Source organism: Mobula birostris, chromosome 27 (genome assembly GCF_030028105.1).
Source record: "Mobula birostris isolate sMobBir1 chromosome 27, sMobBir1.hap1, whole genome shotgun sequence".
NCBI classification, from domain to species: domain Eukaryota; kingdom Metazoa; phylum Chordata; class Chondrichthyes; order Myliobatiformes; family Myliobatidae; genus Mobula; species Mobula birostris.
The window spans coordinates 18336551-18356109 of record NC_092396.1 but is presented as its reverse complement, the minus strand read 5'-3'; the positions used below and the strand labels follow the sequence as shown (position 1 = coordinate 18356109).

General features: G+C 47.2%; 1 protein-coding gene across 5 annotated transcripts in view; it reads left to right on the top strand.

Moving 5' to 3' along the window:
• Positions 1-17094, top strand: part of LOC140188502 (paired box protein Pax-7) — a 153393-nt gene extending 136299 nt beyond the window's left edge. For 4 of the 5 annotated variants that reach the window (XM_072244825.1, XM_072244829.1, XM_072244826.1 and 1 more), the window contains 2 exons: positions 469-715; positions 14081-17094. In XM_072244825.1, the coding sequence (XP_072100926.1) occupies positions 469-715; positions 14081-14196 (363 nt within the window). In that variant the 3' untranslated portion in view covers positions 14197-17094. The remainder of the gene's footprint in view (positions 1-468; positions 716-14080) is intronic. The other variant, XM_072244831.1, reaches the window with a different exon arrangement.
• Positions 17095-19559: the final 2465 nt, after the last annotated feature.

The window sequence follows — 19559 nt, the reverse complement described above, 5'->3', positions numbered from 1 at the left end:
CATGTTCCCTGTCAACCCCAACCACCTTCTCACCCATTCTGCACCCAAGTCACTGGGAGGTGATTGGGAGCTGGAGCCAGGATCTCGAGAGCCGATGTTGCCTGTACAGCCAGACCACCAACTCACTGCTGGTGATGGTAATAATGTGAAACACTGGGCTGTAACCTTCCCTTTTCCCCCTCGCCTTCTCCTCAACACTCTGCAGCATCTCCAGCCCCCTATCCTCCAACTTCCTATCTCTTTTTCCCACCTCCTTCCAATTCCTCATTAACCCCTTCCTACTCGACCACCCATAATCCCTTCTCCAACCCTTTCCTTTTCATTCACCACCCCTCCTCTCCCCTTATAATTTCCTTTCCTCTTTCCCTCTCCCCCACCCCAGCCCAGACTGGAAGCCTAATTCTCTTCCTGTCCACTAACCATTCCTCTCTCTGTCTCTCCTTGCCCCTCTTGGTCCCGTTTCCGCAGGTAATGAGCATCCTGAGTAACCCTGGAGCAGTCTCCACTCAGGGGCAGCATGATTTCTCCATCTCCCCCCTGCACGGGAGCCTGGATACCTCGAACCCACTGTCCGGCAGCTGCAGCCAGCGCTCTGAGTCCATCAAGGCTGTGGAGAGCCTGCCCACCTCTCAGTCCTACTGCACGCCGGCTTACAGCACATCCGGATACAGCATGGACCCCGTGCCTGGCTACCAGTACGCTCAGTATGGACAGAGTAAGCGTTGCCTGTTGAAACATCCTCCTGGGGGAGGGGAGGGGAGGGGAGGAAGGACACCAGCATGGGTGGGTCAAAATGATAGCCCATCTTTGTATCACACACGGCAGAAAGACTCATAGACCCCTGGTCTACGCAGGGATAATCTTTCTCAGCTACCAGAGAGCAGTCTGAGTACTGGCCTCAATGGAGGTGGAATATTGCAAGATCTCTGTCTGTGACCATTGCCCCGCTGGACTGTGTGTGTGTGTGTGTGTATTATGTGAGAGTATACTGAGCTTCTCAGTACCCCTGTTAACACTGATGCCAACGGAGGCATTCTGTTGGGTTTATGACAGCAGGGAACAAGTTAGAACATTAATATGAAACAGGGCCCAAAGATTCAATTCCCTTCCTGTCTTCCCACTTGATGCCACCAACATCTGCTGACAAAATTAATTAGAACATCAGAATTTCCTCAGAATCCAGGTGTGGGCTGCGGATCATGGGCTTAAATTTGTCTCAAGCTGATGGAGCACCCAGATTTAAATCAACTAAATCCAGTACACTGGGGATTGTCTTCTGGCAGAGTTATTGTGAACGGTGTTCAGTGTTACACTGAAGGACGTATTCCATCAGATTGAGTTACAGTTAGTGATGTGCTAAATCAGTACGTTAAAACAAGAGGTGTGTTTTAGTTCAGATATTACACGCAGGAGTTGGTTTCATCATTGCTACCGTTAGCGGTATGCTATGTCAGAGTTGCTGTGAGGGATATTTGAGTGTTACTCTGAGGTGTGTGTGATAATGTTTTAGTGAGAGGTGTGTCACATCAGACACTACAGTTATTTATATCAGACCCTTGAAACAGACACTGCTGCAAGCTCTGTCAAAGGGTGATATCAGCTGGTGGGCAGCTGGAAGCTTCAAGGATTCGCTCACAGTTTCCTTGAAGAAATGAACGACTGATGCCTGGGGTTCTCTGTTCCCTAACTGCACTGGATGGAGAAGGAGCACCCTGGGTGGTATTAAGGGGCCCTGCAGAACCAGGGAGGGGATCGCATCACCTAGTAAAGCACCCTCCTGCCCACCAGACTGGCATACGCAGCACCATATGTGGGAGTGTTTGATTCTAACGTCAGTCATACCAGCCTCTTCTAAACCCACAAGACTCAAGTGGAAACATCACCCTCAACCCTGAGGGACTTTCCTACAACGACACCTAGTCGTCACTTTATTAGGAACATCTGTACACCTTGTTAATGCATGCATCTAATCAGCCAATCATGTGACAGCAACTCAATGCATAAAAGCAAGCAGGCATGGTCAAGAGGTTCGGTTGTTGTTCAGACAAAACATCAAAACTGGGAAAGAAACGTGATCTAAGTGACTTTGGCTGTGGAATGATTGTTGGTGCCAGACGGGGTGGTTTGAGTATCTCAGAAGCTGCTGATCTCCTATGATATTCACGCATAACAGTCTCTAGAGTTTACAGAGGATGGTGCAAGAAACAAAAATGAAGCAGATCAGTGGGCAAAAGTGCCTTGTTAATGAGAGAAGTCAGAAGAGAGTGGACACCTGGTTCAAGCTGACAGGAAGGCAACAGTACTCAAACAACCACACGTTACATCAGCGATGTGCAGAACACACAACACATTGAACCTTGAAGTGGATGGGCTACAGCAACAGAAGACCACAAACATACAATCAGTGGCCACTTTATTAGGTACAAGAGCTATCTAATAAAGTGGCCACTGGGTGTACGTGTGGTGTTCATATGAGACTCTTGCAGTAAAAGGTATTCAGGATGGTCAGTTAAATCAGAGGATTACACTGGAGGTCCCAAATGTAAAGCGAAGGTTGTGCTGGAGAGTATATGTATTGATGATGTCGTACTATGTTTGACAATGCAGTCGTGAAGGATAATTGTTAGCCTTCCATTTGCTTTGAATTCTGAGAGAGTGTGCATGTCTGCACCTATGTGTGTGTGTGTGTGTGTGTGTGTGTGTGTGTGTGTTGCGCGCACGCGTGTGCAAGGAAGAGGATTAAGATTTCCAAGTGCAAAGCTAAAGTGAAGCTATCAATCAAGGTTGAAACTGCTGAGTCTTTGCATTTGTTTCAAGGGTTTTGACATGTGATGAAATGTTTGATGGGGTCGACGTTAGCTGTAGAATCTGATAAAATATTGATGTTACGGTTATGCAGAAGGAACCATATCACCAGCAGGAGTGGAAACTGAAAGTCTCACTGGCCAATTCTGTTGGATGTTAAACTAATCGCAGCTTCCTGGCAACACAGCTCTTGTCCTTGATGGGTTCAGAGGTCCTTCCTTCCATCCCCCACTCAGCACCTCCACCCCCATCATCCTCGTTGTCCTGCCCTTGTACTGTCCTTTCCGACCCCAGCCTGGATTCTCCACGCTCCCTCTGCAGCCGCTCCTAATGTCTTTAGCTCCTGCCGTTAAATTGAAACCTTCTGCAGGAGCTGGCAGGATCAATAGCAGCTTTCCCTTTCACTGAGTGCACGCAGTGCCCTCTGACCTCCCCACACTTGCCTCTGGATGTGAACGGACATGTGTAGTTGATATAAATCTCGAATAAATACTGCTATCGTTTATTGCCAATACCATGTGCCCAGGGGCAATCAGTGAGTCACACCCTTCATTTCTGGCCCTCGCATGGGCTGAACACCACTCGGCTGATATACCTGCACAGTTCAGAGTCGTCAGAACGTATTGCAACACAGGGAACATCATGTCGGCGCTGGCTCTTTCAAAATTCAGCCAACTTCTCCGTCACCTCCCAGAACTACTTCAGTGTTTCTTCCGCATAGCCCTGAAAAATGTTTCCTTTGCAATTCTGTTTTGAGAGTCACTGTTGGGTCTTGTTCCCAGCACCTTCCCAGGCAATGTATTCTGGCTGCGGAATAGAATTCTACTCAATCCTGTAAACTTTTTACTGTTAACAATTTAATGAGTATTTTCTATTTATCAACCCAGTGAGTAGCCAGAAACAATTCCTCCTTATTGACACTGCAAAACCCATTGATAAACCCCTATTAGATGGATGGATGGAAAGGGTACGGAGGGCTAAGGTCCAAGTGCAGGAAGATGAGATTAGGCAGAGTAATAGTTTGGCATAGATGAGATGGGCCGAAGGACCTGTTTCTGTGCTGTAGGGCTCTATGACTGTACTAAATCTCTCCTTTTTTCTCCACATGAACTAGTCCTCCTTTGGTTATTCTCTCCTACATCTTCTCCAGGACCTTGCTGTCCTTCCTGAGGTGTGGTGACCAGGTTGGCCACAGCTCTCCAGGGAGGGGCTCAACCTGCGACTCACATAACTTCCCTGTGTTTGGCCTGTATGCTGTCTCTGGTCCACTTACTTAAGGAAGGAAGATTGGAGGCTGTCAGAAAGACTTCACTAGGATAATTCCCAGTAATGATAGGGTTGTCCTTCCACAAGTGGCTGAAGAAGTTAGATCTACACTCATTGAGATTAGAAGAATGGAGGCTGATGTTTTTGAAACATACAACACTCCAGAGGCAGAAGGAGAGAGAGGAGGTTATGATGTTTCTACCAGTGGGAAAATCTTGAATGAGGGAGCATGGTTACAAGGTTGATGGTCCGACATATAAAACTCTGGTTCATATGGACTAATGGAGAAAGGTAGTGAATCTGGAGAACTCTCCACCCTGGAACATCGTGGGGACTTGATTGTTGGAGGTGCTTTGAGAGGAAATTGATACATTTTTGAAAGTCTGGAGAATTGAGGCCTATAGGAATTGACACAGAGGAAAAAATGAGGCATCCCATTAGTCAGCCATAATCAAATTGGATAATAGAATAGACTAGAGGGGCCAAATAGCCTACTTTTGCTTCTATTTCGTTATGTTCTTATGTTTATAGAGTCAGGATTCCACATGCCATTCTAAGAATCTCACCAGCATATCTTGATATCTGCGGTATTTATGTATACACACCCCCCACATCTAACTTCTAACTTCCATCGAGTCCACAGCCTGGACATACCACAAGCTGTGATATTTCTCACTAGGAGCAGAGCCTCGGCACATCTCCTTAACTTGAAGCTTCCCCTCTGCCCTCCCAGTCACTGTCCTGACCCCCCCTCCGGACACCTAGACACATCCTAGAATCCTCGCTTCATGTGCCTGGATGAATTTTGTCATTGGTTTTATTCAGAACTTTAAAAGCTGTATCAAATGCCTCTAATCAGAAACCCTACACATGATGGTCAGTGGTAACACAAATCCGAAACACAGGACAATCTCAGCAGGTCAGGCAGTGTCTACAAATGGAAATGAACAGTTGACGTTTTGGGCTGAAGATGAACTTAACTGTCAGTGGGGCCATGTAACTGTGGGAAACATCAGAATGCAGTCCAATTTCCTCAGAAACATAAATTTACAGGAATGGCATTAGGCCATTCAGCCCCTCAGATCTGCTGTGCCATCATAGCTGAACAGAAGGAATATTGTGAGATCATAGAGGGACACAGTTTTCCCAGTTGTGTTCCATCGATCTGTGAACCTCTGCTTTGTAAAACTCTACTGGTCACCAGAATATCCTCGCTCAGTGCTCAAGAATTCTGAATTCTATTACCTATCGTGTGAAAATGTATTTCATACTTTACCTGCCAGATCCCTGGCACCAGTCTTCAGCACCCTTGTTCTGGATTTTCCCACCCAAGGAAATGTTTCTCCAATCCACTCTACTGATTCCTTGTTATCATTTTAAACCTCTGGATTAGATCCTCCCCTCATCAATGCACCTGTTGCACAAATTTTTAACCCTTTAAACCCCAGGACCGTTCTGACGGGATTGTCCTGTGCAACTTCCCAGTTAATGGGCTAGATTACCCTGCATCCAAACTGAGAGTCCAGTGTTCCCACCCTTCCACATTTACCCTTCCAGGCTGACCTTTTGCACCCAGCAGAGGTCTGGTGAGGTGGAGCAGTCTCTGTTTTACATACCGTCTCTTGAGACCATAATCCCACTGACAGCATCTGACCACTCACTGGTTGACAAAGATTTTGGAGCAGTTCTTAACTGTCTGTGATGAACATACTTAAAAATTCATTAGATAGATTGAGAGTATTTTTAAAGATTAATTCAATTAAAACACATTAAGATGCTTTGCACTATATTAACAAGAAGTGAGTCATCCACTTGCGTACATTGTTGTCCTTCCACACAGCAATAGTGTGGGTTTGCTACTTTCCAGGTACAATGCTGACGACAGATGTAGTGTGCACCTAGACCCTTCCTTAGCACGCCACTGCCCCACAGCTGAGCTCAAGGGAATATCCAGAAAGGATCAAAGTTTCCAGGGTGTGTTTCACCATGTGTATCAGAAACCTGATACAAACTGAAGCCCAAGCAGCTGAGATTCACTCCAGAACCTTCGGCAATTGTTCAGTACAATTAACCAATACAGTGCATTTCGGGTTGATTGGGACACGTCAGGACCTGTATATTTTGTCCCAATTAAAGGGCTGTCCCAGTGAACAGAAGTTTTGTGGAAATAGCTAAAAGGTATTAGAAAAAACTACCATTTAACTGAGTAACAAATTAAGTATTTAAATAAAATACGGAACAAATTAAAACACTACCAATACTACTACAGTAGTATAAAACTGTATTAATGTAGGAATTAATACAGTGTACAATGCTGTGTTCTTTTGATTAACCATAAATGAACAAATTCAGCATAGATACCTCATGTAGATTGCATCGTCCAAGTCTGCATTTTCATTGTAACATTCAAGATGATTGTGGATACCTTCAAATTCTTCGTAGGTCCTAACTTGTTGAAGCAGTGAAATAGTTTGATTTTCTGAATGTTTGAAACCATTGGGAGCTGAGTAGTTCTGAATTGTCTTTACTGTTTATTTCTTCCAACTATCAGTGATAAAAATCACTGCTTTTCAAATGCAAGCACATGCAAAGACACACTATTTAAAAACTGTTCACTCTAAGTATGGTGTAGTGTCTAGTTGCCACGTGACATGCACATGTCTGAAACAAGTTAGAAACTATTCGGCAACGGTCTCCTGCCCCAAATAAGCAGCAGTCCCAAATAAACAAAGGGAATGCCAGCTATTTTCTTGATTAGTTTTTGTTCTGTTGAGAGTTGTGCAAAATAAGTGACTGCCCTGATTAGCTCTTGGCACACTTCACTGTATCTGCAAAACAAGCCTATTGGAAAATCTTCACTGAGGGAGTGTATCTACACAGAAACTACCTCACTACCAACTTCTCAAGAATAGTTAGCACTGCCCAGTGATGCCTGATCCCCAAAATGGTACATGTATAAACAACCTGTGCAACTCATAGCCATGATACACATTATAAACACTCATATCATGAACAAACTCATCACATTCTAACACTCCATTAAATTATGGATCTTGCATTGAACATATGCACTCTTGAAACCTCATTAAATCCAAATTAAACCCTATACACCTCACAGCCACGTTAAATCATAGATAACCCATAACCACAGTTGGCATGTGGACACTCTAGAGCAATGGACTCTCTTAACAACAACCATTCCATAACCACAATCTGCCTTCAGTCAACTTTGATCATGGTCTGAACCCGTAATGAGCCTACAAGGCTGCCATGCACGTTCCAGGGTGGAACGTTATAACCAGACGTGCCTTTTCTACCCATGCATCCTAGTCTGCAGACACCCAATCCTGCCTGATGTGCAAAGCTGAGAAGACACAGTCTGGTTAGTATTTGAATGGCAGCACCGGTGAGGAGGTGAGCAGGACCAGCTTAGTCTGTCTGGGAATTACCTAAGACACAAGATATGCATCTGCAGCTCTGATGCATATGAATAGAATAGAATAGTACAGCACAGTACAGGCCCTTTGGCCCACAATGCTGTGCCGACCCTCAAACCCTGCCTCCCATATAAGCCCCCACCTTAAATTCCTCCATATACTTGTCTAGTAGTCTCTTAAACTTCACTAGTGTATCTGCCTCCACCACTGACTCAGGCAGTGCATTCCACACACCAACCACTCTCTGAGTAAAAAACCTTCCTCTAATATCCCCCTTGTACTTCCCACCCCTTACCTTAAAGCCATGTCCTCTTGTATTGAGCAGTGGTGCCCTGGGGAAGAGATGCTGGCAATCCACTCTATCTATTCCTCTTATTATCTTGTACACCTCTATCATGTCTCCTCTCATCCTCCTTCTCTCCAAAGAGTAAAACCCTAGCTCCCTTAATCTCTGATCATAATGCATACTTTCTAAACCAGGCAGCATCCTGGTAAATCTCCTCTGTACTCTTTCCAATGCTTCCACATCCTTCCTATAGTGAGGTGACCAGAACTGGACACAGTACTCCAAGTGTGGCCTAACCAGAGTTTTATAGAGCTGCATCATTACGTCGCGTCTCTTAAACTCTATCCCTCGACTTATGAAAGCTAACACCCCATAAGCTTTCTTAACTAGCCTATCCACCTGTGAGGCAACTTTCAGGGATCTGTGGACATGTACCCCGAGATCCCTCTGCTCCTCCACACTACCAAGTATTCTGCCATTTACTTTGTACTCTGCCTTGGAGTTTGTCCTTTCAAAGTGTACCACCTCACACTTCTTCGGGTTGAACTCCATCTGCCACTTCTCAGCCCACTTCTGCATCCTATCAATGTCTCTCTGCAATCTTCAACAATCCTCTACAACACCACCAACCTTTGTGTCATCTGCAAACTTGCCAACCCACCCTTCTACCCCCACATCCAGATCGTTAATAAAAATCGCGAAAAGTAGAGGTCCCAGAACAGATCCTTGTGGGACACCACTAGTCACAATCCTCCAATCTGAATGTACTCCCTCCACCACCACCCTCTGCCTTCTGCAGGCAAGCCAATTCTGAATCCACCTGGCCAAACTTCCCTGGATCCCATGCCTTCTAACTTTCTGAATAAGCCTACCGTGTGAAACCTTGTCAAATGCCTTACTAAAATCCATATAGATCACATCCACTGCACTACTCTCATCTATATGCCTGGTCACCTCCTCAAAGAACTCTATCAGGCTTGTTAGACACGATCTGCCCTTCACAAAGCCATGCTGACTGTCCCTGACCAGACCATGATTCTCTAAATGCCTATAGATCCTATCTCTAAGAATCTTTTCCAACAGCTTTCCCACCACAGACGTAAGGCTCACTGGTCTATAATTACCTGGACTATTCCTACTACCTTTTTTGAACAAGGGGACAACATTCGCCTCCCTCCAATCCTCCGGTACCATTCCCATGGACAACGAGGACATAAAGATCCTAGCCAGAGGCTCAGCAATCTCTTCCCTTGCCTCGTGGAGCAGCCTGGGGAATATTCTGTCAGGCCCCGGGGACTTATCTGTCCTAATGTATTTTAACGACTCCAACACCTCCCCTCCCTTAATATCAACATGCTCCAGAACATCAACCTCACTCATATTGTCCTCACCATCGTCAAGTTCCCTCTCATTGGTGAATACCGAAGAGAAGTATTCATTGAGGACCTCGCTCACTTCCACAGCCTCCAGGCACATCTTCCCACCTTTATCTCTAATCGGTCCTACCTTCACTCCTGTCATCCTTTTTTTCTTCACATAATTGAAGAATGCCTTGGGGTTTTCCTTTACCCTACTCGCCAAGGCCTTCTCATGCCCCCTTGCTCTTCTCAGCCCCTTCTTAAGCTCCTTTCTTGCTTCCCTATATTCCTCAATAGACCCATCTGATCCTTGCTTCCTAAACCTCATGTATGCTGCCTTCTTCCACCTGACTAGATTTTCCACCTCACTTGTCACCCATGGTTCCTTCACCCTACCATTCTTTATCTTCCTCACAGGGACAAATTTATCCCTAACATCCTGCAAGAGATCTCTAAACATCGACCACATGTCCATAGTACATTTCCCTGCAAAAATATCATCCCAATTCACACCCGCAAGTTCTAGCCTTATAGCCTCATAATTTGTCTTTCCCTAATTAAAACTTTTCCTGCCCTCTCTGATTCTATCCTTTTCCATGATAATGCTAAAGGCTAGGGAGTGCTGGTCACTGTCCCCCAGATGCTCACCCACTGAGAGATCTGTGACCTGACCCAGTTCATTACCTAGTACTAGATCTAATATGGCATTCCCCCTGGTCGGCCTGTCCACATACTGCGACAGGAATCCGTCCTGGACAAACTCTGCCCCATCTAAACTCTTGGAACTAATCAGGTGCCAATCAATATTAGGGAGTTAAAGTCACCCATGATAACAACCCTGTTATTTTTGCACCTTTCCAAAATCTGCCTGCCAATCTGCTTCTCTGTATCTCTGCTGCTACCAGGGGACCTATAGAATACCCCCAACAGAGTAACTGCTCCCTTCCTGTTCCTGACTTCCACCCATATTGACTCAAAAGAAGATCCTGCTACATTACCCACCCTTTCTGTAGCTGTAATAGTCTCCCTGACCAGTAATGCCACCCCTCCTCCACTTTTTCCACCCTCTCTATCCCTTTTAAAGCACTGAAATCCAGGAATATTGAGAATCCATTCCTGCCCTGGTGCCAGCCAATAGCACTACATCATAATTCCATGTATGTATCCAAGCTCTCAGTTCATCACCTTTGTTCCTGATGCTTCTTGCATTGAGGTACACAGATTTCAGCCCTTCTACCTTACTGTCTTTACACCATTTATTCTGCTTCTCTTTCCTCAACGCCTCTCTGTATGTTAGATCTGGCTTTACTCCATGCACTTCTTTCACTGCTCTATCGCTCTGGGTCCCATCCCCCTCGCAAATTAGTTTAAACCCTCCTGAACCATGCTAGCAAACCTACCTGCAAGGATATTGCTCCCCCTCGAGTTCAGGTGGAACCCATCCAATCTGTACAGGTCTCACCTTCCCCAGAAGAGATCCCAATGATCTAAAAATCTAAAACCCTGCTCCCTGCACCAACTCCTCAGCCACGCATTCAATTGCCATCTCCTCCAATTCTTACCATCACTGTCATGTAGCGCTGGCAGCAATCCTGAGAACGTCACCCTTGAGATCCTGTACTTCAGCCTTCTGCCTAGTTCCCGAAACTCACACTTCAGGACCTCATCCCTCTTCCTGCCTATGTTGTTGGTCCCAACATGTATCACGACTTCTGGTTGCTTTCCCTCTCGTACCAGGATGTTGTGCACCCGGTCAGAGACATCCCGGACCCTGGCACCTGGGAGGCAACAAACCATGCGGGTGTCCTTCTCACGTCCACAAAATCTCCTGTCTGCTCCCCTGACTATAGAGTCTCTAATGACGACAGCTCTCCTCTTCTCCGTCCCACCCTTCTGCACCACAGGGTCAGACACAGTGCCAGCGGCCCTGCCACCGTGGCTCACACCTGGTCGGTTGTTCCTGCCAACAGTATCCAGGATGGTAAACTTATTATTCAGGGGAATGGCTACAGGGGTGCTCTGCACTGCCTGTCTGCTCACCTTCGCTTTCCCCCCTCTGACTGTCACCCAACGACCTGCTTCCGACAGCCTAGGTGTGACTACCTCCCTGTAGCTCTCGTCTATGACTGCTTCATTCTCCCTTATGAGTCGAAGGTCATCCAGTTGCTGCTCCAGATTCCTTACACGGTCTTCCAGATCGCCCAGCCGTATGCACTTCTGGCAGATGTGACTCTGTGGGAGAGGGGAGTTCCCCCAAGACTGCCACATCTCACATGAGAGGCACATCACTGTCTCAGGAGACACTGTAAAAACTAACTGTGAGCTAGCTTGTCCTCTGCCTCTTCTCGTCGAAGCCTCTCGAGTCAAAGCCTCAAAGCTCCACTCATGCACTGGCCGCTTTCCATATGGATATGCATTTGTGCCTCAGTGGTCACAAGTTGCTTTGACTTTGATGTCCTAATCACAAGATGTAGGATGGAGGAGTAGAATGAGAAATAATGGGCTTTCCACATCCCATAATCAAATGGAAAAAATTCAGTGCTGACCAATCAGTCGTCAGCAGAGTTGCAGAAGATGTTCTCAATAGTGCCATCGAGTGGCATTATTCATTTGTACTTTGTTCACTGGAATTGCCACCAAGTCAGAAGCCATTCTGTCTTCAAATCAAATGATTCTTCTTTCAACATCACAAGGTTTCAATCTTCAGGCTCCATACCCAGCTCTTCTGGGGGAGTGCCTTCACCAGCCAGAATATATGGATTCAAGAAGGCAGCTTATCAGCATCTTGTCATAGGGATGAGCAAGAACATGAGAAATGGAAGCTTGATTTCGCTACTCAAGCCTATCCACAAGATCTATCCTCCAGGCACCTGTCCCCATCTCCCACAATTTCTTTTTATGTCCAGGAGTGCAATCTATGTCTGAGCTGCCACAGTCGTCTAGGGCAAAGGATTACAAAGACTTTCCCCTATCTTAGTGAAAAATTTCTGCTCGTTCTAGTCTTAAATAGCCACCCATTTACAGAGTATGATGAGAGAATGGCCTTGACGGCGATAGCCACAACTTATGATTAAATTTTAAAAGTCTCTTCTGCATAACCACATTCTGAAACCGGGCACCTTACCACTTTCCTGTCACCAAAACCTGAACCCAAGCAGGCACTCTATAACCACCGTCTGCGCGTCGACTTCCCCATTACAGGAGTCCCAAGTCTGACATCTGATAGCTATCCTGCCCGCGAGTGATAATGAAGATTGCAGGACAAATTCTGGGCTGGACCCCGAACGATTTAGTCGGCCAACCAATCTCCTCAAGTCACAGATCAAAGGTGATAAGTAATGTCTATTGGGAAGAAAGGCCCGCTGGGAGCCATAAGAAGTCATCCCGCCATGGTATGCTCCCTGGCCCACCGAGCATGCGCAACGTATTAATTAGCCAATCCCCCATCTCCAGGCTGGTGCCAAGGAATAGCAAATACTTTGTGCGAGACCATGAAGTGAATTTAAATGGAAATGACAGCTCGGTAATAAGGCTTTCCATCGAACACCGCTCCCCCCTTTGGGGCAGAGAGATGACGAGCGCTTTATGCTGAAAATGTTGTTTGTTTATCAGGCACGATTGTCTGGTGTGCCAGCTTGCACAGAACAGTTATTGGAAGAGTAAGCGGAGAGGTAATGAAAGCAACCCGAATCAAGGCAGCGCGTTTACATGCACCACTGAAGGTGAACCCTGAAGTCCAGATATGTGGACTCCTCCTTCGCTCATGAACACAGGTCTAAATTCCGGTGCTTTTTCAATGTTAAACATAGAAACATAGAAAATAGGTGCAGGAGTAGGCCATTCGGCCCTTCGAGCCTGCACCGCCATTTATTATGATCATGGCTGATCATCCAACTCAGAACCCTACCCCAGCCTTCCCTCCATACCCCCTGATCCCCGTAGCCACAAGGGCCATATGAGGCAGAGATGGGTCAGGAGAAAACTTTGCCGATTTGTTTATGTAACATGCTCCGGGTTTAATGCGAGTCGGCAGCAGAAAAGAAAACCTTGAGCTGAACCTCCAGAGCCACCGCTGGTTTTTATTGGGCTGCACGCACTCTCTCAGACCCACACCGTGATGCCGGATCACCATCTAGTGACTGCACGCGGTGTTTCAATAGTCCAGGACGACTTCCCACACACACAAGGAACAAACTCTCCTGCTCCGAGACTTCACCCTCCTGATTTCCGTAGCTCTATCCGCCCATACAACCTTCTGTATCCCTCTTCTTAATCTCGCCCTCCCTTTGCCCCACCACTGTTTTCTGCAGACGCTCCAGAATTCCCTTTTACAAACCTTACTACTACTCTCCCCTCCTCGGCGCCGTCCTTTAAACCCGCGCCTTTCACTGAGCTCCTGCCTTCCCTGCCCGAAACGCATTAAAGAACCCGATTGTCCCGCCCCCTGCCTTATCTGTATTCGCAAGACGCCAAAGGTGGGGCGGGTCGGAACTAGGCCTGCCCATCAAAGAGCTGTGCGACCGCGAGGCCTCGCAGTAATTTTGTTCTGCCGAAGTTGTCAAGTTTCAACGCTGCTGCTGCATGTCCCTGACATTCAAAACGCTATTGACTAAGACCAGGCGTGGGGTGCAGCTGGGGAGGGGGAGGGCAGTCGGGACAGGAAGTTTAGGGTCTGCATGTTCACGCAGAAATCCAACTCAGGCAGATAACCGCCGGTTGTTCCCCAATAGATGTCGGCATTCCCGCGGACATTTAAGCGGCTGGGTGGCAAATGTTTACCTTGGGACATCTCTTAAAAAAGAACACATCACACAAGCACTGGAGGTGGTTTTCACTAACACGGGAGGGCGGGATTCCTAGTTTGTGTTTGTTTATTTATTCTGTTGGATTTTCTGGTTTCTGTCTCTTCCCCCCTCCCCCCCCCCCAGGTGCGGTGGACTACTTGACCAAGAACGTGAGCCTGTCCACACAGAGGCGGATGAAGCTGAGCGAGCACTCCGCTGTCCTGGGCTTGCTGCAGGTCGAGACGGGGCAAGCTTACTGAGGGTGGCCCGGGTCCGCGCACCCTCGCCGAGCAGAAATACACAGAGCAAAAACCGAGAGAGAAATTGTCGCCGGGCGTGCGGGTGACGATCTCTGAGACACTGTGGGACAATTCTAGAGACCTCGACCTCCGCGCTCGATCCTCAGCGACCTCCGACGCTCCGAACACGCATGGGCCGCCGTGCTGAAGCCCGACGCCCACCTAGAATTGCCACCCCATCCCAAATTGTGCAACACCTTCGATGGTTTGTAAAGGTGTATATTTTTATTGCTGTTCAAGTTACATCCACTCCTCCCACGCGCCACCGCCACAGACTGACTCCGTGGAGCCGGCGAGTGCCGTGGCCCGTTCGTCCCCCATCGGTGACATCGTGAACACGGGGCTGTTCGCGGACCGCAGGGCAGGGGAGACCGAGATGGACATTTTGATTCCTCCAGTCAAGCCGCTTCTCGCCACTGGAAACTCTCAACCCCGAGCAGTGACTCCAGGTGGAAGGGCGAGGTCTCCGTCCCTGCAGAGGCTTCACCCACTCCGGCAGCGATGGGAATTTACACCGTCCCTCAGATTCTCGAGGCAGAGTGGGGCGCAGGGAGCGGGGAGGGGTGAAGGAGACTGCACTGACAAGCGGCAGCTTTATTGTGTGCGTGAGCCCGAGTTTGATATACAGAATCTTCAACTGACTGGAAGAAGGCGAAGTGGAGACGGCCAGAATGTTTGTTGGGGGGGGGGAGGGGAAGTGAAGCGAGGGGTTTGGCGATAACGTCTGTGATTTTAACTATTTTAAATTCTAATTAGTGCGAAGTGTCAATGGGGATTCAAAGTATATATAAACATTCCAGCGGTAATCCACAGCAAGTGCTAAACTGTTTATACAAGTGACTGGCGCTGAAATATCTATGTACTTTGTTTCTGACACTCTTGAGAGGGTGTCCCGTGTCCGCCGTGCGGTGTGAAGCTGGGTCCTAGACCTCGGGCATGACCTGTGTCTGTTCCACAGCCTTTACTGCAGGAAGAAGCATTCACGGAGTGTCTCGTCTCCGCTCTGCTGGTACGAGAGAGATGGTAGTCTCTTTTCCAATAAATTGACTCAGATAAAAGAATTTCGACAAGAACTAGACTGTATGGGGGCCTGTGGGCTCTTTATTAAGATTACGGACCAACTGAATGAAGAAGCTTTATTTTCACTATCACCTCACAGCCCTGCTGCGTTCACTCAGAACCCTCCCCTCTCTTTTCTCGTCCAATTACCATCCTCCTCCAGTTCCCGCTCAGTGATTGATGGACACATCCCCGATGCCAGGGATGACGCTTTCAGACGTATTGTTACTTGGCAAAACTCTAATCCTTTTCCCACTTCTTCGGACGCTGAACTGAGGAAGGATTTGTAATCTTCTGTCACAGAATGTGGGTTCCGTGCATTTTACTGTAATTAAAAAAATACATTCGACAGAACTTTACCAATATTCTATAGACATTTTTGGCATGTTAGGTACTGAATAACTCTTCCTCTCTCCCGACCTCTTTCCTCCCGCTCCCTCCCACCTATGCGGTACCCTATATTGTAGACTCTTCTGGCCTGAATGTATTTAATGGAAATTCCAGGTACTGTTTGCAGCCTGTTACCTTGTCCAGAGGGAAGTTAATTCCCATGAAGTTGGGCTGTGGTTGACCGTGATGGGGTGAACATTCGTATCGAAACCCGGAGGTTTACCCGCCAGTGCCAGTTCCCACCCGTGACCTTGACCTCACACAGCCCTGAGACGGGCTCTCCCTAGCAAGGCTACAGGAGCAGGAAAATCAGGCTGTTTCGTTCTCTTTGCTCCCAGCTCAGGGTTTCAGGGGCCACTGCGCTGTTGCAGAAGATGGTAATCATTAGGTTCCAGTCTGCAATCTATTTACCTACGGTACCGTGATAACATGGTTACAGGTACTTTCCCATGACAAATTCATAAATCAATCTGATTACGATGACCCAAGAAATTCATTGATACCTAAAATCCAGTCCTCTCCAGCTCGCCCCCACCCCACGCAAATTCGTCTGTTTGAAGTTAAAATCAAGCCTTCGTTCCGAGACGTGTTTCCATGGAAAGGGGAGACAGGTGTACCTTGCCCATCCTCATAGACAGAGAGAAGAGGGGGGTATAAGTGCCCCCACCCCGCGTTTCTGCAGCGAGACCGGAGCAACTCCGCCTGTACCTTCCCAGGTGGGAGTTTCTTGCCGCAGTGTCCTGTCCAATGCGATTCGCGGCACCGTCCTCCATTTTAAAGAGACGACTGAGTCGGGACCAAAGTAGCCGAGGAACAGACTTATCAAACCGTCGCGTGATTTCCCACCAGACAATCGTTTTCCCTGTCTGCGATGCGTCTAACTGGAAAATCATCGACTCACTTCGTGGTTTGTTTTAAAACCGCTCTGAGTTTCTCCCCTCACCCTGGTGCTAGAATCATTCACTCCAATGTCCTCCGGTCAATGGGAACGCAACTTCATGGGTTAACTCTGGGTTGGGCGAAGGATTCGGGAGAGAGGGACATCTAATTGCAATGCAAATATTAGTTATCCAAAGGCCCGAAATTTTGACTCAATTTGTGGGCACGTCCAACCTCATTATAGGGCATTTGCCCCATTCATTTTCACTCAAATGCACCTTCGATTTCCATTAAATTCTCTATCTGGCTGATCCTTGAACCATTAACAGATTCTTCAACTCACTTCTTCCCACCTCCCTTCCCTAAATCCTGTCCCAATGAGTCGCCTAGCTTCTGTGCTTGTTATAATTTGATTGAGCATGTGTGTATATAAATCCACTGCATAATTTATTCTGCTACGTTGTTAATTATAGAGTAGATGGGAACCTGTACTCGCATTTACATACGGTCAGTAGATGTCTGGCTCTGTAACCTGCTATAATTGTTACCTTATTAAAAGTTAACTGAAACTAGCCGGCGCCATATTATGTATATATATTTATATTTATATATGTCTGTGTGTATATTTGTGTGCATATGTACGGGGTGCATTTGCTTTTGTGTACACTCAGAGGCCACTTTATTAGATACCGCTTGTACATAAAGTGTCTACTGAATTTAAGTTCCTCGTGTTTTGCTGTACCCCGGTTACTTCGAGATTCGGCTTGTTGTGCATTCGGAGATGCGCTTCTGCACACCAGGTGTTGCAACGCGTGGCTATTTGAGTTGCCTTCACCTTCCGGTCAGCTGGAACCAGTCTGACCATTCCACGACCTCGCTCGTTAACAAGGCCTTTTCGCTTACAGAACTACCGCTCACTGGATTCTTGTTTGTAAATCCCAGAATGTTTCTGAGATACTCAAACCACCCTGTCTGGCACCAACCGTCATTTCACGGTCAAAGTCACTTAGATCACATTTCTTCCCCATTCTGATGTTTGCTCGGAACGACATCTGAACCTCTTGACCATGTCTGCATGCTTTTGTGCATTGAGTTGCTGCCACATGATTGGCTGATTAGATATCTGCATTAACGAGTAGGTGTACCTAATAAAGTGGCCACGGAGTGTACATTTGTGTGTATACACGTGTGCGTGAGTATGTAGAAGTATGTATGTGTAAATGTCTGCCTATGCTTGAATGCTTGTTCATGTGTGAAACACTCACCGATGAAGACTCCAAAGCCACTCTCTGGGAAATCAGGGCCGAAGCACACAGGGAAGAGATGGGTTTCATTCTGTGAGTTCCATGAGACGTGCGTTTGATTTCATTAGACATCCAGACATTTGATCAGCCTACTTCCCCGGAGACAGGTGTAACCCGGGACCTACAACCAACACTGCTGCCAGGCAGTGAGAAGAAAGGTGAGGTACAGATGATTGGCAAGAATGGCTGGGTGGAAGGGAATGGGAAACCAAGATCTTCAAGGTATCACAACATGTGTGTGTCAGTGGGGGTGGGGGTGTCTGCAGCCTAGACACTGGGGGAATACGACACCAGACATAAAGTAATTGATAATATGAAAGATCATGAATAAGCATTTGTATCTCCCTACACTTCCAGAAACACCCTCCACAAATGCCAGGAACCAGTGGTCAACTGAACATGACACCTCTGAGTGCTGGCACAATAACCAGGCTTTACGTGAGCTTCCATAATCTGGTAAAGCATCTGAAGGCACCGCCTAGGAATGTTTGCAATTAAACCATGTAGGGAGATATTGGCCAATGCTTGATAGTTAGCCTGATGTTTTATGGACTGTCTTAAAAGATGAAAGATGTAATTTCAGAAGTGGTGTGAAATCTTGGGACCATGCAGCAGATGGCATAGTGTCAATGATGATAAGAGGCATACATTGAGTGGACAGAGATGTTCCCAGGACAAAAATTGATAACACAAAGGGGCATAACTCTAAGGCATTGGGAGGGAAGTATAAGGAGATGTCAGAGGTGGATATTTCACATAGAGATTGATGGGTGTATGGAATGCCCTGTCAGGGTTGGTGGTAGGGTCAGGTACCTTTGGGGCATTTCAGAGTTTCTTAGACAGGTGCATGGCTGAAAGGAAAATGGAGGACGATGTGGGAGGGAAGGGTTAGATGGGCCTTGGAGGAGGTTAAAGAGGTTGGCACAACATCATGGGCCAAAAGGCCTTTACTGTGCTGTGCCGTTCTATCTTCTAATGGTGGGGCAAATAAGTGAGTGGTGGTCCAGAGGGCACAACTGGACAAGCAGAGCACTGGAGAGAGAACAGAAGCTGCAGAAACAGGAAGCCTCAGCAGGGGTTTAAAACCACAGTGACCGCGGGGCTGACAGCCAGATAGGACCTGTTACAAGTTTGGACCCTGGCATCCAAATGTTGAAAAACCTCCTGGCCGCGGGGACTACACGATGGCAGTGATTCATGGAGTACAAGAGGGTTGGGGGGGGCGCGGTTGTGTGGAGGGGCAAAGCTGGACATCACCAGTGCCTGTGGAAACTGATAGGTGCTAGAGGTGATGGTACATGCAGAATAATGGAAACAATAGATTTCAGAGATAGCAAGATCAATAATCTAGTACATGGTTCTTGGAGATGGCCTACCTCTCAGGGTTATCTCCAGATGGGGTATCTCCAGGGTGGGCTGGAATGGGAGTAGGCCTGGTGCGTATAGGGGTTATGTGTCTGCCTAGAATTTACTACGAGAGAGGTTGACCTGGGTGAGCTGGGTCAACCCATTGAGTCTGCTCTGTCGTTAGAATGAGTTAAGCTTTGGTTGGGAAGCAGAAGGCTGTTGTAGGGGACTGAGCTGTACAGGGGATAAATGCCTCTGGCTGGGTATGACAGCTCTCTCAATAGTGCAGCCCTTTCTCAGCACCACCCTGAAATGCCAGCCTGTGGGTCTGTGCTCAAGTGCCTG